This window comes from Enhydra lutris, unplaced genomic scaffold, assembly GCF_002288905.1.
Source record: "Enhydra lutris kenyoni isolate GAN:26980312 unplaced genomic scaffold, ASM228890v2 scaffoldscaffold39, whole genome shotgun sequence".
Lineage (NCBI taxonomy): Eukaryota > Metazoa > Chordata > Mammalia > Carnivora > Mustelidae > Enhydra > Enhydra lutris.
The window spans coordinates 29,674,264-29,697,594 of record NW_019154123.1 but is presented as its reverse complement, the minus strand read 5'-3'; the positions used below and the strand labels follow the sequence as shown (position 1 = coordinate 29,697,594).

The following is a 23,331-nucleotide window of genomic DNA, read 5'->3' as shown; positions in this document are numbered from 1 at the left end:
ATGCAAGTTATTAATAAGACAAACTGATAATCAGGTGAGGAAAAAGTTTATTTTAATATTATCTTTTAGTTAAAAGGCATTTTAATTTAAATAGCATGTGAAAAAGAAATTCTTTACTCAAACTTGAATGCTGAACTAAAATTAATGCACCTAATCCACTGCTTACTGAGCTTATAAAATAATAAAGCCTAGAAAATTACTATATAAAGTCAGTTTCACATTTAGTCAGAAGTTTTTTGTTTACTGTAGGTCATATGAGCAAAAGTGCTATGACAAAACAGGAACAGATACAAAAGATGTCTGTTAAATTAGAGTAATGCACATATGTATATACATACAAATATGCTTGTAGACTAGATCAGACTGAATACTGTTTTTCTTGCCCTCATAAGAAACTAAATATATGAATACGTAAAGATTAATTCCTCAGATAAAGCATTTGTATAAAGTAAAATCTTATTTTAAAGATGAATCTTTCATCATGAATACTTCCTGCCAAACATTAGCTTTACAGAGCTTAGCATAGTTCTGTTTTCAAAATTTAAACCATCAAATACTGCTTTAAATGATTACTGCTGCAACAGGGTTTTATAATTATTTCCCCTAAGATATCTTGCATCCATCTTAGTACAAACTCATTGCTACAGCTGTTAATAGTGCGGTAAGTTTTGTCAGCTTTTAATAAGCGAGATTTTTGAGGTAATAGGTGTCATACCAAAAGCTAGAGAATCGGAAAAAAGTTGGGGGAGGGGAATAAAGATCTAGTAAAAAGGTCTAACAGCATAACCCAAAAATTTTCAATAAAAAATTTTTAATACTTTTAATATTTAGTCACATTTAGTATTTAGTCTATGTAAAAAGCAAGTTATTAAAATCTCTATATAGTTTCCATTTAGTCCTGGAAATGTTCTCATAACCTGAATCAGTCAGTCTACTTTAAAAAGAAAAAATACAGTAAGAAGAAAATCTTAATAGGTTGGCTAAGAGTAGCATCTAACTCATGTTATGTTATTAAAACAATAAAAATAAAATTTGATATACTAGAACAACTGTTAGGACAATCCAATTACACCCATGATTTCTTAAAAGTTAAACTCTCACATTAAAAGACAAACTGCAAATCTATTCCCATTTTTAGCCATTCTAAAAGATATAAACTGAGAAGAGACCAACATTAAAAATCAATTAACAAACCATACAAAATATTTAAAAATTCTTATCTTAGATGTTGAATTAAAATATTTAAAATATTTATTGTAAACATTAGAAATATTTTTAAAATACTATTTAAACTTGAGAGTCTGGAATTTTACTTTCCAAGGAAGTGTAAAGTGCAGATTATAATACAAAAATAACACACTGATTTTACCATTCAACACCAGAAGTAACTTAAAAGGCACACATTATACATTCAAGAAGAAATAGGAAGAAATCTAGCAGACGCTAATGCCAAATAGTTTACAGATAGCACCAGATGAGCATTCTTAAGTATTACAACAGTACAATGGCAATATATGGCTTCTACTATTAGCAATGCATATTCTGTATAACAAACTGTAGGGTTTTTTTTTCTTTTTGTGGTTTTCCAGCTTTTGTTCTTAAATCACCTAGTACCTATTATACAAGTACGTTTTAGTAGAACCATTGTACCATGCAAAACAAATTATAAGATCTTTTATTCACTGAATTAAATGCTTCCTTGAAGGAAAGTGTTGGTGCTAACACTAAATCATTGGTTTCACGAATACATTTTAAGAGTTAATACAATACAAAAGGAAGTCTCACCTTCACACACACACAAAACTTCCTGTTAACGTTCAGTTTCTAACAAAACATTAATTAATGGACTATCAATAAAATACCTTTCTTAGGTCTCAAAATGTATTATCAAAAAGCAAACATTACAATAACAATAGTGACTAAGATATTTAATATCATTAACATAAATTGAACTTCAATGTGATTCTTTAAAATTTAAGTATAATTTTAATCATTAAGAATTTTTCCCAAGGCAAATATAACTTGTCTACACTACAATACATAAACAATAACCCAGAATATGCTGCCCTGGAAAGTTCACAGAAGTACATTTAACAGTTTATTATAAATGGTAAGCAACTAATCACCCAGTATTTGTAACGCTACATTATATCCTTTAAATTACTTAATCACATTGTATTTCTCTTCCAATAGTTAACTTTTCTATATGCCCAGACAGTTCTGGGTTTTTAAAATGTGCACTGCTATATGTCCACTGATAGTTTAAAATAGTTTTTGATTTTTGGTATTCAGAATATCCATTGCAACAGCAATTATGATGATCCAAGGTTTTGTTAATTTTGCCCTTAAAATGCACTCCCCTCAAAGAGATGGCAGCACGTGACACACCCCACCTTCAGGTGATCAAGTATATGATCCCACCCTTTCTGGGTTGATTACAGCTTCCTTTGAAAACTGATCAGTGATCAACCATTGCCAGCAACCTAGTCACATAACCAGTAGTGGTTCTGTAAAGCAAGAACTTTCAGCTGGCTGAGAAACTCTGCCAACAATCAAGAGGAGTCATAGAGCCAGACAAATGTGGGAACCACCAAAGTGGTTTCCAACAACTGAGAGCAGGGCGTGGTATTTCACTCACTCACCCAGTCGTCTTTAGAGTTGTAGGAACTGATAAAGAGGGATACATCCTCCCTTCAGGAAATGTGTGCTACTATAGCGCCTGGCAAAAAAGTAGGGAGTTTCAGGGTTGTAGATAAAAGGTTCAGAAGTGGGGTTTCTCAGAAATAAGTCCATGATTTCCAAAGATTGTATCTGAGACTTTTAAGTGATAGGGCTCTTCATTATCAAAGATTGAAAATACCTGCATTTTAAAATTACCCACAATTCTGAGGTATTGCTAGGGAACAAAAAAAAAAAAGGATCTAGATAAAACAATCAACCAAAATTAATGAGAGAAAAAGAGCAGTGACAAGTAGAGGGAAAGAAAGACCTACTGCCTGAGCAAATTTTTCTGCTCTCCAAAGACTCATGAAGAAAAAGAAAAGTAGCCAGAGAGCAACTGCTGTGCCATTTCACCACAACATCTGTATAACTATATAAAATTGTTCTGCTTTACATGAGACCCCATAAATGCATTAAAAATCTATTACCAAGATTATCCTCTCATTTTATTCTGCTGATACACAATCTCCAGAATTCTGATCTGTTTTTAACATCTAAACTAAAATTTGAGAGTGACAGAAAAAAAAATTTTTTTTTAAGTGAGGCTTTTTTGTTCAAATTTTCAGTCAAATAAATTGCTAAAAATTCATTTTTCTACTGAGGAAAGGAAAGTGTTTACTCATAAACTTATACTTAAAATGACAGTGAGAGAGACATTTGAGCACTCCTAAATGGTGGCAGCAGAAGCAATCTGGGTGGAACTAGAAGTCACAAGAATATGGAGGCCCTGTCCTTTCAAGCTTCCCAACTCCAAAGGAAAATCGACCACTGACCTTAAGACTAATCAGTTGGGTGTAACTTCATTAGCAAATAGCTTAAGGAAAGAACAGCTGACCAAACATTTAAGTTTAAAAGTTCAGGAATAAGAATTATTTAACTTAAAATCCTGAAGTTCACTCTTAACCTCACAAATATCAGTTCATATTCTTTGAATAATTTTTATTTTTAAAGTGCTTAAACACAAAGGCCTCAAAAATGGCCTAGTAATACTCTCACTTAAGTATATTCTGTTACAAAATTATAACTTATTTAAAATCTAACATTCAAGTTTAAAACAAATGGGTGAAATTCAGAATTAACGCTGACACTTCACCCTTAATCAGCACTCTTACATCTTGGTATACCGTGAGTCAGTAGTATTGTTTGATCCATAGGATTAAAATGGGACACCCTAGATTAGAAGCTACTAGCTGAAGTGCCTCTAGTCTCAAAGTTCTTACTTGTTTCCTCTTAAACTAGACCAACAATAAGCAGTAGATATAGTCCTCTGAGAAAAGAATGGCCCCATATTTATATTAATTATATATTAACCCAGTTAAAGTAAAAGTTAATGGCTAAAGCTAGCATAAAATACTGAAATTTCAAAACATATTTAAACAGGAAGAATAGATGATATTACTAAGCCCCTTTAAAAATAATATATTAATATTCATTTTTTAAAAATCAAATATACTTATTGAAACTAATATTCTCAATTATTTTGGTCATGAATTCCTGGAATTTTTTACTAATATGTATATGAATTTCAAACAAACAAATTAGTAATTCATATACTCAAATTCATGAGGCTGGAGATCCAATTATTAATCTTTTCTTTGTGAAGAATGTCTAATTAGGATGTGTTCATCAAAAAAAGGAATCTGATTAGCAACATTTGTCCTTTTCCTGACTTCTTGACGCAAAGGTGAAAATTACTCAAAATGAGACGTGAGTTGATCCTGAGTTGAGGTTTCTCTAACAAGCTACTCTGCCGTCAGGTTCATGAAATACTGTTCTAAATACTTACATTTATCCAAAAGATACTGTATGATGGCTGGGGGCAAAGCTACGATAAAGTGAAACCTTTTCTTTATACCTTTTAAACTAACTCCATTCTCTTTATGGACTTATTAAACCACTCCTAAATTTTATTTTTAAACCTACAACTTATTTTTAGATCAGATTACGGAACTCCTCATTCAGTAAACTTTTTCTAGGTATTTGCCATACTGCCTTTTTATATGCCAAACACATGGTGATTTGGTTTTTTCCCTGAACACAATTTATAGAAATTCCCTGAATAACAAAAAGAAAACAACTCTGTTATATTCATTTGACAGCTAAAGAGAATTCCAAAATGAAAATGACTATTGTGCTGCTGTAAAGGTACAAAGATAGGTTATCATTCCATTCACGTCACTGGAATGTATATGGAAGACATCTGTACAGCAGTAAAGAAGTCAGCAGCCAAAGTTGAACACAGCAAGTAAATGTGTACTGTAGTAGGAATAGTTACGGAGTTTTAAAGGCTCAGGAGTTAGCCACTCCCAAGAATTCAGTAGGTACAATACATAACAACTCACAATTTACAAGTAAGTTATACAAAATACTCTAGGGTATTAAGTCAGTTTGCTAAAGAACTACGAATCTTCCAATTGTAAACTAATAAATTCCTGAATGCATTTCTTATACTGCATTTCAGTATGGTTATTAGTAGAATATTGACCTGGCTGTCCATAAAGTCCTTCTGATTCCCGCATCTCTTCATTCATTCTTGCTAAACGTAACCTAAAATTAAAGGAAAGGATTTTTAGATGAAGTTACATAATATAGATATTCATAAACTAGTAAATTATATAAGCAGATAAAAACATATACTGATATCATTTTTTCTTCCATTCCCCAGAATTTGCCACTAAAATAGATGGAGTTTTAGTTTTAGCTTTATTCATACAATTCTCATGAGAGAAGACAAGAAAAGATTTATTTCTCACAACCCCAAGATCAAGAGTTGCATGCTCTACTGACTGAGTTAGCTAGGCGCCCTGACAATAACAGCTTCCTAACTAGTACATTTCAGCTCTGTTTAAGCGGATCCTTGCAGCACAGCCAGTAGCTTACTTCCTCCAGACTCCGGAGACTCCCTGGCTTCCACAGCAACCTGCCACACTTACACTGCCAACTGCTGGAAGTGTTGCTTCTATGGTATGGAATGTTGTATTATACCATATAAGTTCATTCTGGTTCATCCTGAGCTGAGGTAGTTCAAGACATATAAATAGCATGTGTTATATCTAAATAGTGGAAATACTGCCAAGATTTTCCCAAGGTTTCTATTTGGTTATACATTCTTTTTTGGGTTATTCATCCTGGCAGCAGGAAGACATACAGCATTGGATTAAGAAGACACGAATTTCCTCCCATTTTCTTACTAACTTCAAGCAACATTTTGAGAGAGGCAAATGTTGCCTTTGGTGTACCTCTCCCCCTTTGTACTATTTATACTATTTGTCTGTGCTTTGGACCACCAAATACTCACTGCCCAATGAAAGCTCTATCACCGTCTACTGACATGCACTCTCTGGCATCTGCAGCATCTGCTGTGAGCTTTCCCTCTCTTCAGAATACTACCATTCCATTCTCTTCCATCGCTTCATAACCATTGTGTGAGTTAATAGCGCTGCAAGTCCTCTTTGATATTTGGACTTTTCAGAGAGGACTCTTATTTTCAAAAATTAAGTGAAACTGAAGTCCTCACACAAAGTAAAATGAGAAAATTTAGACAATTTGGGAACAGATATTTTTGAAAAGGGACTATTATTTTTTATTTATTTATTTATTTATTTATTTATTTATTGGAGAAAGAGAGCAAGTGTGGGGCTTGATCTCATGACCCTGAGATCATGACCTGGGCCAAAAACAAGGGTCAGATGCTTAACCAACTGCACCACCTAGGGGCCCCAAAAGGGGCTATTACTAAAAGAATTTCTTTCTCTATACTATCTCTATCTTTTCTTTATATAATAACTTATCTTTATCTAATGGTGAATCTATAATTTTTTTTATTTTATTTGTCTGACAGAGATCACAAGTAGGCAGTGAGGCAGGCAGAGAGAGGAGGAAGCAGGCACCCCCTGAGCAGAGAGCCTGATGTGGGGCTAGATCCCAGGACCCTGAGATCATGACCTGAGCTGAAGGCAGAGGCTTGAATCCACTGAGCCACCCAGGCGCCCCAGAATCTACAATGTTTTAAAAGTTCTAAATTTTCCTACAACAGCCTCCAAAATTACAATAACCTCTCCAGTGAGGAAATAACACTGAGTGCAGAGAAAGCATGTTTTACTGTTTTACTATGTGTCTTAATTTGGCAGGGGCCAGGAGGAGCGATATATGATAACTCAAGAATTCTCAGTGGCTGCTCAGTTGTTTAAGGCAGTCGGGGGAGTCTCTCTTTATAAGTGACTGAGATTCAGTAATGTGAATGAAACTACCTCTACCCATATAACCGGATCAACAATTCACTCAACTCAGAACAGAATGAGTAAGTGACTTCATACAACATATTTCCTACATTAATAATAAAGTGCAGGTGACAACCACATTTCTAGGTTCAGTGTAAACAAACAACTTTGATCTATGATGCAAATCAAATTAAGGCCTCAAAACTCTTTAACAGATCATATTCAATCATATTCAAACATTAAAAACAAGTATTTTTGGATTATTTACTCCAGCTCTTTGAAGAATACCAGTGGAATTTTGATGGGAATGGCATTAGAAGTATAGATTGCTCTAGGCAGTATAGACATTTTAACAATGTTTATTCTTCCGATCCAAGAGCATGGAATGGTCTTCCATCTTTTTGTGTCTTCTTCAATTTCTTTCATGAGTGTTCTGTAGTTCCTCGAGTACAGATCCTTTACCTCTTTGGTTAGGTTTATTCCTAGGTATCTTATGGTTCTTGGTGCTATAGTAAATGGAATCGATTCTCTAATTTCCCTTTCTGTATTTTCATTGTTAGTGTATAAGAAAGCCACTGATTTCTGTACATTGACTTTGTATCCTGCCACATTACTGAATTGCTGTATGAGTTCTAGTAGTTTGGGGGTGGAGTCTTTTGGGTTTTCCATATAAAAAATCATGTCATCTGCGAAGAGAGAGATTGACTTCTTCATTGCCAATCTGGATACCTTTTATTTCTCTTTGTTGTCTGATTGCTGTTGCTAGGACTTCTAATACTATGTTGAACACGAGTGGTGAGAGTGGGCATCCTTGTCGTGTTCCTGATCTCAACGGGAAGGCTGTAAGCTTTTTCCCATTGAGGATGATATTTGCTGTGGGTTTTTCATAGATAGATTTTATGAAGTTCAGGAATGTTCCCTCTATCCCTATACTTTGAAGCGTTTTAATCAGGAATGGATGCTGAATTTTGTCAAATGCTTTTTCTGCATCAATTGAGAGGACCATGTGGTTCTTCTCTCTTTTCTTATTAATTTGTTCTATCACATTGATTGATTTGCGAATGTTGAACCATCTTGTAGCCCAGGAATGAATCCCACCTGGTCATGGTGGATAATCTTTTTAATGAGCAAATAATCCAAAAATTTGTATGGAACCAGAAGAGACCCCGAATCACTAAGGAAATGTTGAAAAACAAAAATAAAACTGGGGGCATCACGTTACCTGATTTCAAGCTTTACTACAAAGCTGTGATCACCAAGACAGCATGGTACTGGCATAAAAACAGACACATAGACCAGTGGAACAGAGTAGAGAGCCCAGATATGGACCCTCAACTCTATGGTCAGTTAATCTTTGACAAAACAGGAAAAAATATACAGTGGAAAAAAGACAGTCTCTTCAATAAATGGTGCTGGGAAAACTGGGCTGTTATATGTAGAAGAATGAAACTTGACCATTCTCTTACACCGTACACAAAGATAAACTCAAAATGGATAAAAGACCTCAACGTGAGACAGGAATCCATCAGAATCCTAGAGGAGAACATAGGCAGTAATCTCTTCGATATCAGCCACAGCAACTTCTTTCAAGATATGTCTCCAAAGGCAAAGGAAACAAAAGCCAAAACAAACTTTTGGGACTTCATCAAAATCAAAAGCTTCTGCACAGCAAAGGAAACAGTCAACAAAACAAAGAGGCAACCCACGGAATGGGAGAAGATATTTGCAAATGACAGTACAGACAAAAGATTGATATCCAGGATCTATAAAGAACTCCTCAAACTCAACACACACAAAACAGATAATCATATCAAAAAATGGGCAGAAGATATGAACAGACACTTCTCCAATGAAGACATACAAATGGCTATCAGACACAGGAAAAAATGTTCATCATCACTAGCCATCAGGGAGATTCAAATTAAAACCACATTGAGGTATCACCTTACACCAGTTAGAATGGCCAAAATTAGCAAGACAGGAAACAACATGTGTTGGAGGGGATGTAGAAAAAGGGGAACCCTCTTACACTGTTGGTGGGAATGCAAGTTGGTGCAGCCTCTTTGGAGAACAGTGTGGAGATTCCTCAAGAAATTAAAAACAGAACTTCCCTATGACCGTGCAATTGCACTACTGGGTATTTACCCCAAAGATACAGATGGAGTGAAAAGAAGGGCCATCTGTACCCCAACATTTATAGCAGCAATGGCCACGGTTGCCAAACTGTGGAAAGAACCAAGATGCCCTTCAACGGACGAATGGATAAGGAAGATGTGGTCCATATACACTATGGAGTATTATGCCTCCATCAGAAAGGATGAATACCCAACTTTTGTAGCAACATGGATGGGACTGGAAGAGATTATGCTGAGTGAAATAAGTCAAGCAGAGAGAGTCAATTATCATATGGTTTCACTTATTTGTGGAGCATAACAAATAGCATGGAGGACATGGGGAGTTAGGAGAAGGGAGTTGGGGGAAATTGGAAGGGGAGGTGAACAGTGAGAGACTATGGACTCTGAAAAACAATCTGAAGGGTTTGAAGAGGTGGGAGGGTGGGAGGTTGGGGGAACCAGGTGGTGGGTATTAGAGAGGGCATGGATTGCATGGAGCACTGGGTGTGGTACAAAAACAATGAATACTATTGTGCTGAAAATAAATTTTTAAAAAATGATTAAAAAAAAAACAAGTATTTTTATCTTAAAATAGAATATTCGTGTGAATAGTTCCTTGAAAAAATAAGCACAAACAGATCCTAAGTATCACTGCCCAAAGGCAATGCAGCTGCAAAAGTGACTGACATCAACACAGCTGTCCCCTATACTTACAATCCTCAAACTTCTGAGGTAGAATAAATGTAGATTCCTGAGTAGAGTAACTGCCTGTTACTACCAATCCAACCCCCACCCTAGTACTTGTAGTGAGAATTAAAGATCCATTTTAGAGAAGCCACTGGTTTTGTGTTCTTACTGGTCAGGCAGTATAAAAGAAGTGGTTAAGAACATGGGTTTTGGAGCCAAAATTCTTAATTCCAAATCCCCACTCCACCTGTCATCAGTTTCTTAAATTATCTGTGGCATGGCTTCCTTTTAAAATGAGGCTAATAACAATAGTATCTTCCTCATAGGGTCGTTGTGAGAACCAAATAAGTTCATGTGTGTAAAGTGCTTAATATGTTTATATGTGTCTAGAGAAGTTCATGGCACACAGTAAACAATCAAGTTTATAGTTCACACCTATGCATGAAACTATGTTAAAACCCTGTACGAGTAACACATTGTATGGGAAATAATCAAGTAGAAAGAAAACACTTACAAAGTCACTATATCAGCATTGGCTGCTTCCACAGCGATAGTCAAAGGGTCTTTCCCTTCTTCATCGGTGGCGTGCTGATTGGCACCTCGTTTTAGAAATAAACATACCTGCCTGTTTAAGGAAAGAGCATTTTTGAGACATTGCCAATAAGAAAAAAAAAATAGTATTCACCTTAATAAAAAACACTACCCAAAGAAATAACATTTTCATTAGGAAATTCTTGACTCATTCTACACGTATTAATTGAACACTGACTGGCTCTAATAATATAAATTTACCATCATCAGCATTTTACAAATCTCTAGATGTTTTTACATTTAACTTGTAGCACAATGGGATGTATAAATTATGGTCCCTACCCTCAAATAATATCAGAAAAAGATGTACACATATATCCATAAACTTAAAACAGAAATCATTCAAGGTCAAATCAGTCAAGGCAATGTTAACATCATACCAATGATAATTCAACAGCAAAGAGTGGAAGGTAATGCTCCCACTGGACTCCACAAATATTCATAACTTGAAGAAATTAGAAATTAACAAAAATGAAAAAAAATATGATAGGATGAGTAAATCAGTTTATTAAGTAAAATGGGAAGAGTGGCTGTTTCAGAAAAAAATATAAAAATATGGGGCGCTTGGGTGGCTCAGTCGTTACGCGTCTGCCTTCGGCTCGAGTCATGATCCCAAGGTCCCGGGATCAAGTCCCCCATTGGGCTCCCTGCTCAGTGGGGAAGCCTGCTTCTCCCTCTCCCACTCCCCCTGCTTGTATTCTCTCTCTCATTTTCTCTCTCTCTAATGAATAAATAAAATCTTAAAAAAAAAAAATACAAAAATAGGGACACCTGGGTGGCTCAGTTGGTTAAGCATCTGCCTTCGGCTCAGATCATGACCCCAGGGTCCTGGGATGGAGTCCCACATCAGGCTCCTTGCTCAGTGGGGAGCCTGCTTCTCTCGTTGCCTCTGCCTGCCACTCTGCCTGCTTGTGTGTACTCTCTCTCTCTCTCTCTCTGACAAATAGATAAATAAAATCTTTAAAAAAAAATACAAAAATAAATACGAACATTTTTAAGTATACAAAAGTTTTTATGATTAAGTTATTGAACTCAGTCTCTGCTGGCTAAGTTATGATAAAAATAGAAAATGCTTTAAAAAAAATAGATGTTTTGGGGTGCCTGGGTGGCTCAGTGGGTTAAGCCTCTGCCTTCGGCCCAGGTCATGATCTCAGGGTCCTGGGATCGAGCCCCGCATCAGGCTCTCTGCTCAGCAGGGAGCCTGCTTCCCCCTCTCTCTCTCTGCCTGCCTCCCTGCCTACTTGTGATCTCTCTCTCTCTCTCAAATAAATAAATAAAATTTAAAAAAAAATAGATGTTTTAAATAAAGTCAAAAAAGAACAGCATCTTGATTTTTGGGTACTAAGAATAGGATATCTGAGATATTTTATTTTTTTTAATTTATTTCTTTATTAGAGACAGAGTGAGAGCGAGAGAGATCACACAGGGAGAAGGAGAAGCAGATTTCCCGCTGAGCAGGGAGCCTGATGTGGGACTCGATCCCAGGAACCCGAGATCATGACCCAAGCTGAAGGCAGACGCTCAACTGCCTGAGCCACCCAGGTGCCCCAAGATATTTTATTTAAAAACAATCACGTATGACACAAACTTTTCATTTAAGGTCAACATTTCTACTTCATCTGTACCTTCTATTAGAAAATCCATTTTCATGCCTTTATTGTTCTATGAGTCTAAATATTGCTTCAGACACCTCAATAGCAATAGCACAGACTAAGAATTTACTTTAAAATTAGACTTTAGGGGCGCCTGGGTGGCTCAGTGGATTAAGCCGCTGCCTTCAGCTCAGGTCATGATCTCAGTGTCCTGGATCGAGCCCCGCATCAGGCTCTTTGCTCAGCGGGGATCCTGCTTCTCTCTCTCTCCCTCTGCCTGACTCTCTGCCTACTTGTGATCTCTCTCTCTGTCAAATAAATAAATAAAATCTTCAAAAAATAAAAAAATTTTAAAAAAATAAAATAAAATTAGACTTTAGCTACCCTGTGGGAAAACTCAAATGTACAAAATTACAAAACTCTCCCCAAATGCATGTGCTTTGCACAAAATGTATGTGAACATGCATTTATACAAATACAGAGTTAGCTGCTGACAAAAGCACCATAATTTTAGTAACAGTTCTAAATACTAAAACTGATCTATATAAATGGCAAGTGAAGTTCAAAAAAGGCTTTGCAACTGTCTTATCTGAAAAGTAACCGTAGCTTTTTTCTGCATGAGATTTTTAAAATCTGAAATTCCATCATGACAACAGAAGTCATAGGAAAGTATCATTTTATAAACTCTATCCAATGGCCTTCACCTGAGAACAAACAAAATATATTTTATATATATTTATAAAATATATTTATATATGAATATATACATATATAATATATAACAAGCAATATATTATTCAAAATAATTTTTCAAATAAAATCTACTTAAATATGTAAGCACGACAGTTTACCCTGTGTGTCCCAAGACAGTGGCATGGTGCAGTGGGCCCCGCCCCTGCACATCTCTCTGGTTCACGTTAGCACCATTCTGTAGGAGAAACTCGCAGGTCACCAAAGAACCCTTGAAGGAAAATAGAAGATAACAATGTACAAAAAGCAAACAATAGTATGTTTCTATTAAAAACAGGTATTTACTCTGATAGCCTTTCTGTTCTTTTCCCCCAAAGAAAAAATACTCCCCAGGAAAAGCAGAAAAATGATCAATTATATTATTTTCTTCCCAAGAAGGACTTCAACAGGAATTCAACTTGCAGTTTGTGATCTAGCAAAAGATGCTACGTTCATCACCAGAATTCTCTTCCATTGAGAAAAAAATGAATTTACATAACCAAAGTGATGCTCAGAAATCACTACCAGCTTTTCCTTCTACTTTCCAACCCATCTCTTAAAGCAAAGAATAATGTTAAAGCTATGTTCACAATGAATTATAATTTTTTATGTTTTTACAATGCATTAATTCATACCCCTAATACGGCCTGAATAAGTGGTGTTGCTTTATTTTCCTCTGAATTAGCCCAGTTCACATCTGCACCATGAGCCAGAGCCTCAGCCATTTTAGGAAGATTTTTTTCATATGAAGCCCTATAAAGCTGGAGTCCGGGGTTAAAATGTTTAGAGTCGAGAAACACAGAAGAATCTTGCCTTTCACCCTCTGAAAAGCAAACACAAATACATCAATAAAAATGAGCAGGGCGGGCGAGAATGATTTCTCATTTCTGAAGTACAGGGTTTCAGTTGTGTAAGAGGAAGAGAGCTCTGTGGCTGGATCGTGGTGACAGCAGCACGAGAGTCAATGGCACACAACTCTCCATTTGAAGATGGTAAATTCTGGGGCGCCTGGGTGGCTCAGTGGGTTAAGCCTCTGCCTTCGGCTCAGGTCATGATCTCAGGGTCCTGGGATCAAGCCCTGCATCAAGCCCCGCATCAAGCCCCGCATCAAGCCCCGCATCGACCCCGCATCGACCCCGCATCGACCCCGCATCTGGCTCTCTGCTCAGCAGGGAGCCTGCTTCCTCCTCTCTCTGCCTGCCTCTCTGCCCACTTGTGATCTCTGTCTGTCAAATAAATAAATAAAATCTTTAAAAAAAAAAAAGAAGATGGTAAATTTTATGTTATGTATATCTTATCACAATTTAAAAAATAAAAATGAACTCTTACAACATGCCACAATGTAAAAGATGTAAAAGAAACCACTAATTCAGGGCGCCTGGGTGGCTCAGTGGGTTAAAGCCTCTGCCTTCAGCTCAGGTCGTGATCCTAGAGTCCTGGGATGGAGCCCCGCATTGGGCTCTCCGCTTGCCAGGGAGCCTGCTTCCTCCTCTCTCTCTGCCTGCCTCTCTGCCTACTTGTGATCTGTCAAATAAATAAATAAAATCTTGAAAAAGAAAAAGAAACCACTAATTCAACAAAATGAGTGAATGTGAGAGTTTCACAAAACTATGTTATTTCCAACAGACTGATCACTCCTCAAACAGTCAAACATCTTCTCTTATAAAGATGTCGATAGGTATGCTAGACATTTGTGGTCCTGCCAGGATTCAATGGGAGGTTAATTACTCTGTACTAGATTAAAATTAGGTATATTCCTATATGACTGGATTTATGGACTCACAAGAGCTGGTAAAAAAATTCCTAAAGAATTTTACTACTAGACCAAGCCTTACTTTATTCCTAGGATGATCCAGCACCACCACAATTTACAGTACAAGCAATTCAAGTAATTCAAAAAAATGCTTACTACCCTGGGTATTCTGCAAGATCAAAATCATGGAAATCAAGAAGGAGAGAATATAGGAAGAAAGCACAGGTCAGAGAAAAATATAATGCAGAGAGAGTTGCTAATCTCTTTCTCCCAATAAAACAGCCATAAAAAAGATAAACAGTAATAAGACATAGTTCATGTGGATTAAAAAGTATCCTTAGTGACTAAGCATTTTTAGGATGTATAATGAGGCTTAGAAGAATATATACCTAGAAGAGAACTTCCAAATATGAAAAGAAATAGCTGCTTTCTCATTTAACAACACCTTGTAAAAGGCTAACCACTTTCTTTAGAAATTATTTAATCAAGACTAAACACAAAACACATGCATTTTTCAGCAAGCAATACCAACTGACATTGAATTTCACCAAAACTCACCAGTCTCATATAAACTATTGGCAGACACTGTGGAGGGTAAAGATTCTCTTCCATCATCAGAGCTCTGCTGGATTCCACTATCATTACTTTTGACTGTTTTAAAGAAAAATCAGCTAGTGATTAAAGTTCAAGCCATTCAGAAAACAATCTACCGCAAACAACAAGGTTTTAAAATGAGCTCTGATACGTCAACATGAACTTAACCACCATCACAATACATTTAACACAATTTTAATCCTTTTGAACATTTAGCTTATCAAAATATGAATCAATCACAAAGCCTGAAAATAAACTCTTCAGAGTCGCAACACATCGCATTACCCCATAATATGACAGGCATGGTGAAGAGCTTAATTTATTATATGACGCAAGTAATGTGTAATTCTGAGACAATGGGTAACATCTAGAGAAATGGCCACACCGCACAATGACCACTGGCACAGACTTGGAATGCTCCACAAGAGTAGTACTTACTACTACGTAGTTTTGAAGAAGTATCAAAGTAGGAGAAGAGTGAATCTAGCTCATCAGGACAGAACAGAGACTCCCGCCTGGCCTCGTCGCTATTTACAGCAACCACTGGGGACATGCAAGTTAGCAAAGCACAAAGCAGGCCATAAGAAGGGAAAAGGGCAGGAAAAAACGTTACTGGGGAAGATTTAGGAGGAAAAAATAGGAAGGAGATTAGGTGGTTAATCAGATATTTAGGGCTTGTTGCCAGGATAGATTTATAATTCCCATCTCCCCTTGCCTTTTAAGCAGTTTTATTCCTTAGAATATACACATTACCTAAAAATGTGAACTACCAGATGTTATTTAATTTTAACTGTTTTAAAGCGATAGAAATCCAATTTTTCCTTAGACTATGTAGAAGGAAACAAGTTTTTGGCATTCAAATAATCTACAATGGCTACTAATTCAGAAATTAAGAAAGTGACTTCAGTTTAAGAAAATATTTCTACTCATAACAGGTAAGCTATAATACCTGAACTTTGGGGAGGTACTCTGACTTGGTCACTGGGCCCAAGTTTAGAAATGCTCAGCCTCTTCTCTTCAGAACTTTTGGAGACAGTCTTTTTTTCCTGCTCAGGAGGTGATGATGACATAGAATATTTATCCACAAATTTCCTCTCCACGTATTTTGCTTTGATATATGCCTCTTTCTCCTGTCTGGTATATATAAAAATGTCATGATGTTCTGCTTCATCTCTTAGTATGGCTAATACTGAAAAGAAGCCATTACATACCAAATATTTCCCAAAAAGTCACTAAATGTATTACTGGTTAAAACTAAATTTGTGATATTATGCAACATATTTCCCTTCTAAATATTTAATAAACTAGGATCTCATGTTCAAATAAAATACAAGTCATAAACTAATTGAAAAATCACAAGTATTAACATGGCACTCTCTTACTCTCTTAATTTCTGGGCTCATTCATTTCCACACATATTCCCTTGTGTTTATTACAAAATGGAAAACATTACCAAGAAAACTATAAAAATTTATAGAAATTAACTTTAATTTCATTTTACTTCAATAGACAACATCAACAGATCTACTATCACTATTGTCAGTCATAATTTTCCCTAAGACAACTACTTTAAAGCAACATAGCAGTTCTAATTAAAGGGAAAGAAAAAATTTCACGTTTTAAACTTTTCTGATACAATCAGAAAATGCCAAGTCTATTCTATACTTTTTCCTATTTATATCCTTTCAAAATAGTTAAATCTTTGGTTAAAATCGAAAAATATTTCAAGGTCTGAAATAATTTGGCCATGTGTTAGCAAATAATCTCAAGTGATAACAGTTCAGACAGCAATAACTTTAAAATAATATTGATTATACATAGGGGCACCTGGGTGGCTCAGTCAGTTAAACATCTGCCTTTGGCTCAGGTCATGATCCTTGGGTTCTGAGATTCAGGCCACTGTCAGGCTTCCTGTTCAGCAGGGAGCCTGCTTTTCCCTCTCCCTCTGCCCTTTTTCCCTGCTTGTGCATGCGCTCTCTCTCAAATGAATAAATCTTTAAATAGGATTATGGCACATAGGATTATGGCAAAAAAAAATTTAATGTTAAAAATAAAGAATCATAAAGACTAAAAGCAACATCAACAATAAAAACAAATTATGTACCTTGAGGGCACTCCTAGCCGCTTCATTCTATGAGCCTCAATATATAGAATTGGAAGTATTAATTTCAAACACACAATTAAGTATTCTCCCCTACCCGAAGTTACCCTTTCACCTTTAATTCTTTAACATCATAATGCCATGTACCGAGTATATGATTAATAGATATATATACATATATAGATATAGATACATATATTATTATTTTTTTTAATGAGAGAGAGAGAGCATGACCTTGGTAGGGAGGGGGGCCAAGTAAGAGGAAGAGAATCTCAAGCAAACTCCATGACCAGTGCAGAGCCATAAGCAGGGCTAGATCCCTGACCCCCGAGACCACGACCTGAGCTGAAATCAAGAGCTGGACACTCAACCAACTAAGCCACCCAGGCACCCCTTAACAGATATTTATTGAACAAAGTCAAACAATGTGAAACTATTCATTCATTGTTGATAATAGAAAGTTGATCCTGAGAAACATTAATAAACAGATTTCTCTTTATAAAGGCCAATAACAGAATTGATATACTTTAACTGCTAAGGGCTTTTATATTCTATGTAGAGACTTTCAATAGTTAAGATTCTCATCTGAAGCCCACAGTTGATTATCTAATCAATAAAAAATAATTATCTGGGACGCCTGGGTGGCTCAGTTGGTTAAGCAGCTGCCTTGGGCTCAGGTCATGATCCCAGCGCCCTGGGATCGAGTCCCACATCGGGGTCCTTGCTCAGCAGGGAGCCCGCTTCTCCCTCTGCCTCTGCCTGCCATTCTGTCTGCCTGCACTCGCTCTCTCTCCCTCTCTCTCTGACAAATAAATAAAATCTTAAAAAAAAAAAAAATTATCTAAGATGTACCCAAGAAAGAGAAAGCCATATTTTAACATTCTCTTCTAAAAAGTCTGTCTCAATATTACATATCGATTATAGTGAAATAAAATCATAGCTATATTCCTGCTTATGAAAAAAAAAGCATGGAGACAACTGAAATAGTACCTTTGCCCCGGTTGTGGTTTCTTTATTCCCATTTTTTCCACTTTAGCTTCATAAACTCGATTTATAACATCATTTCCCAACTCACACATAAGCTGTTTTGGCAGGAAAATAGAAAAATAAGCTACAAATTCCTAAAAATACTATAAAAGTCCTTAAAACAAGTACAATTAACTCATTCCTTTTGCATATCCCGCCAATGTTCATCCCACAAAGACATTTAAAGTTAAAACAAATTAAGACAAGGACTAAGAGCAATATCCTCATTTTGCCATTAACAGAATTTCTCCCCCTGGAAGACCACCACTCTTACAAGAAAGGGTTTCTCCTGACTCACCTTCCCTCAACTATGGCTAGTACAATGCTGCATATTATTCACAATGCTTGGTAAATCAAATGAAAAAAGGCCAAACAGGTTAAGTGTTAAAATACAAATAAACTATTTTCTCCTTACATATAATATATAAGAATTTCAAAATATTTTGTTTAAAACTTGTGGTTATATATAATGTACCAGACTGCATTTCAACCAAATTTTAAAAATTGAATCTATTAAGTTTATAGCTATAAAACTGATGCCAAAAAATTAGGTTTCTACCTCTCATCCCCCACTTTCTTCTTTTGAATTCATAACAGTTCATAGAAACTATCTTAATAGGGCTCTACCATAGGAGCCAATTTATCATTTTCATCCAGATGTTTACACAGTAATTCCACAAAGCAAATGTTTTACTTTACATAATTGAGAGGATTACCAGTTTATCTATGGATTGAAATAAAAATATAAGTACATTAAGAACACAATTTCACACAGAAATAAATGCAGAGTATATTATAATCTTTAAACTACCATATATATATATATATATATATATTTTTTTTTTACAATATGGTAAACTAAATGGTGGGAATTAAAAAGAATATATTATTAAACAATATGAGTTTTATTTATCAGAAACCTAATTGTGGTCTAAATGATTTATGACATTTTCATAGATATGAATTTGTGCACAAGGCTTCATCCTTACACAAGATGAAAGGATGTCTTAGTTTGATGCCTACTTCCTTCAGAAATCTAAATCTGCAAATGGTCCTATGCTAAAAGGGCCCAATGATAACAACATGCTATACCAATCCACTCTGGAGCACACTCATATCTCTGTTATACTTTTAACAAATGAAAGATTAAAATTAAGACACAGAATTGAAGGTTTTTTTGAGAAAACATAAAAATGTAGGAAAACAGTTTTCCTTAAAAGGTGAAGTGACTTGCAATTAAAAGTGCTACATAAACTTAGCAATTTAAAAACCCAGTAATGAAAACACCAGATTTACCAAATAGCCTCAGATGTGTTCCAATAAATTTAGTTTATTGTTAGCACTGAGACACTCATACATTTTATAAATCAAGATTCTAAAATCCTGATCGTTTATGTGGAAATCTGAACTATTTTTAAACAAGTATGTATTTTACCTTTAAAAGCTCAGGCTCCCATGTGTCTAAAGTTAAAGATCGTACTTTTGAAAAATGAACTCCAAGACTCCTAGAGGGAAAAAAGACTGTATTAATATATAAAGCTATCAAGCCTCTATTTGCATATTATTCAAATTATTTCTCTTTTAATGGAACATAGTTGCTAACACAGCCCTCAACGTGTATGGAAATAAGGAGGGCTCTTCTGACTAATAATAAATAGTAAAACAAAGTCCTCTCAGGCATTCCACAAAGCAGAATTTTATTCACTGTACAAAAGTTACGAAGATACAAATGGCAGTCACATTAAGACAAGTGGAAAAGTTCCTGTAACCAATGGGACGTGATAATTTACTATGTGTATTTATCCCAAAGAAGTCTGTCACCCTATACAGGCCTACCTACCGGTGAATTCCAGAACACTCGATACACAGGGTGATGCCCAGGTTGATGCTGGCCCACCGTGGATCTGCCAGACCACAGTCACAACAGCTGGCATTGCCAGGAATACACTGGACTCGCTGCAGTGCACTTTCTCCTTTCAATAATTTATCTTTTGACTCATTTCCAGAATCTAGGCTTCCTGTGGATGGAGATGATTTCTTATCCAGCTTCTAAAAGAATAAAGAATTATTTGTTTAAAAGAAAAAAAAAAAAAAGACTGCAATACTATGCTACACATTACCTGCTCCAAACAAAAACTTCCAATCAATAAACTGAAGGCTTATGATGGGTCTAAGCCAGGCACTGTTGTAGGCATTACAAATAAGGATAAAAAGGTATAGATTCCTCCATCAACTGGCATTTAGTCTTGCCAGAAGAAACATAAATGTTGGAAATGATATCTATATTTATGTAAATAAATATATATTTACATTTAATTTATATTTAATACAAATATGTATACATATAATAAATGCATAATGAACACATGTATAAGATATGAGGGTGGAGAGAAAGGGAAACACTTATTTAACAAGCAATATCAAGACAGATGAAATAAACATTTCATAAATGTTTATTAAGACATTTAAACTATTAAGACTCAAGAATAAAATTATTATTATTTGATACCAAGTTTTTCTGAAGTATTCAATGAACTGCAAGCAAATTGTTTTGATTACTGCAGTGAATAACTAGAAATGGTATGGCTTTACTAAAGAATAAATCAATTACATAATTACAATTATATTCCCAGCAAGACAAGTGAGAGACTAAGGAAGGAGAAGAAAGCACTAGTGTGAGGTGCCAGAGCCCGAGGAGGGGCAGTAGGCAGGAAAAAAGGATGTTTGTTACATATAGGGGGACTGATCATACAAGTAAACATGTTAAAAATGAAAGGGAGCCATTTATTTATATGGAAAGGGAGAGAATTAAAACAAAACCCTGTTGTGTGTGCTTATAACTGGAGATACAAGAGACACACTAATGGTTTTCAATATAAACATAAAGATAAACATATGTAAACATGTCTATGTGTAAATGCATACATATATTCCTTCATTGGTTTCTAAAAGCCATTCACCAGCAAAAGGAACTAGGGCTCTTTGGTAAAACTGCTGATCTTAGCACTGATGCAGAGAAAGTGCAAGATGAACCCAGAATATCTCATCATGCTAGAAAGTAAGGAGCAACTCAGATTGATGGGAACACGTAAAAAGGATACAGAAGCCGGGGTTCCACTGGACACATTTGGGTCAATTTTTTAAAGAATTTATTTATTTGAGAGAGAGGGAGCACACAAGCATGGCAGGGGTTGGGGGGAGGCAGAGGGAGAGGGAGAAGCCCAATGTGGCACTCGATCCCAGGACCCTGGGATCCTGGGATCATGACCTGAGCCAGAGGCAGATGCTTAACTGACTAAGCCACCCAGGCACCCAAACCTGGGTCAATTTGAACAGCAAAACAAACAATGATAGTAATGGATTATAACACATTGAATAAAACAGTGGTCTATACTGACATAATTAAATAACATTTAAAGCCTGATGAGGAACAGAATATTCACATAGTCTCAAAGTACCTCTCTTACAAAATACTTATTATCTACAAAGGAACTATTATAGTACAAAAGTCTAGCAAACACCACCTTCATCAAGCAAAGTTAACATCACCAATAATGAGACAAATCAAAGTTATGTGCCGCCTGAGTATGCACTTAGAAGAACACAACATCATTTATACAACATACCTGCCAAAGATGCGTAACCTTGAGAGTAAAGATCAAACTCACAATGATGGACATTTCATAAAATAACTCATTAGCTTCAAAACTATCAAGGTCAAGAAGGTCAAAGTAAGACTGAGGGACTATTCCTGAGGGAAGGAAACTAAGCCGTGGCATCTAATGTTACCTGTGCTTCTGGACTGGATCTTACAGCTCTAAAGCATATTACTGGGACAACTGTGAAACTTAAAGATGTTTGGGAACTAAACTATAGCCATGTATCAATGTTCATTTCCTGATTATGATGGCAGCACTGTGGTTTTATGAGAGAAATGTCCTAGAGTGTGGTAAGTAACACTTAAACAAGTTGGGCATTATGCTAGAAACTTACCCTGAAACAGTTTGTGGTGGCGGGGGCAGTTATTTGTACAATACTTGGAACTTGTCTGTAAATTTGATACGATTCAAAATTTTTTAAAACTGTTTTACTAGAATATGTTCAATAATGTGAATTACCTCATAAGCAATTATCAGATAGGAAAAAGATGTCAATATAATACAGAAATCTTGTTGGGTCATTCCCAGTTTATAGAAACTAATGTTTTTGCACCAAATTAAAGAAACTGAAAGCAAAGTATACTACTACACAGCAGAACCTGGGCTAGCTGCCTCCAGGAACGAAGGAATAAATATGACACTCATTCCTTCCATTCTTTTTGGCTCATTTTGGCTATGTGCTTGGACTCAAAAGTGTGTGCTGCATTCATTCTCTCTGATCTTTATGTGTTTTGCCTTTGTCACCATAACTGAGTAGGCTCAACCCTTCCATACCCTTCCATTATGCTATCTTCATCAATTTTTAAAGTTAAGTCCTATTATGCTGTAGTATTCATTTATTACTAATTTAACTCTTCTAGTATTTTTACTGAGACTCTAAAATTCCTGCAAGTATTCTAGTTACAAACTCACATGGTTTTTCAGGACAGCCCTATCTCTATTTTTTCTGTAATCCCTATTATTTCTAGTGTATGATTTTTCATAACCGGTATTTCAGCAATACTACCAGCTTCTTCATCAAGATGATCTGGATGCAAACGTAATTTTGTTCCCTCACAAAACCTTGTTAAAAACCAGAAAAAAATTATTAGAAGGCATTATCCTGAGCTTTGATTGGACAAAGCTGTGATAAATAATCTGAACATAAAAAAAAAAAACTGATATTGAACGTCTTTTCATGTATATGTTGGCCATCTGTATGTCTTCTTTGGAAAAATGTCTATTCAGGTCCTCTGCCCATTTTTAATCAGATTATTTGTGGGGGTTTTAGTGTTGGGTTGTATAAGTTCTTTGTATCTTTTAGATCTTCACCCCTTATTGGACATATCTTTTACAAATAGCTTCTCTCATTCAGCAGGTTGCTTTTCTATTTTATTGATGATTTCCTTCACTGTGCAAAAGCTTTTCATTTTGATGTATTTCCAGTAGTTACTGCTTTTCTTCTCCTTGCCTTAGGAGATATATCTAGAAAAATGTTATTGTGGCCAATGTCAAAGATATTGTTGCTTATGTTCTCTTAGGAGTTTAATGATTTCAGGTATTAC

The 23,331-nt window shown here is 35.7% G+C and overlaps 1 protein-coding gene across 2 annotated transcripts in view; it reads right to left on the bottom strand.

Annotated features, from left to right (window-relative positions):
* LOC111154979 (ArfGAP with coiled-coil, ankyrin repeat and PH domains 2) overlaps positions 1-23,331 on the bottom strand; it is a 168,484-nt gene that overhangs the window by 4,891 nt on the left and 140,262 nt on the right. The window contains exons 14-22 of one of the 2 annotated variants that reach the window (XM_022514935.1): positions 19,969-20,177; positions 19,564-19,633; positions 18,093-18,184; positions 15,951-16,135; positions 14,966-15,058; positions 13,290-13,477; positions 12,777-12,886; positions 10,257-10,367; positions 5,207-5,268 (exon numbers count right to left, since the gene is read on the bottom strand). In XM_022514935.1, the coding sequence (XP_022370643.1) occupies positions 5,207-5,268; positions 10,257-10,367; positions 12,777-12,886; positions 13,290-13,477; positions 14,966-15,058; positions 15,951-16,135; positions 18,093-18,184; positions 19,564-19,633; positions 19,969-20,177 (1,120 nt within the window). The remainder of the gene's footprint in view (positions 1-5,206; positions 5,269-10,256; positions 10,368-12,776; positions 12,887-13,289; positions 13,478-14,965; positions 15,059-15,950; positions 16,136-18,092; positions 18,185-19,563; positions 19,634-19,968; positions 20,178-23,331) is intronic. The other variant, XM_022514936.1, reaches the window with a different exon arrangement.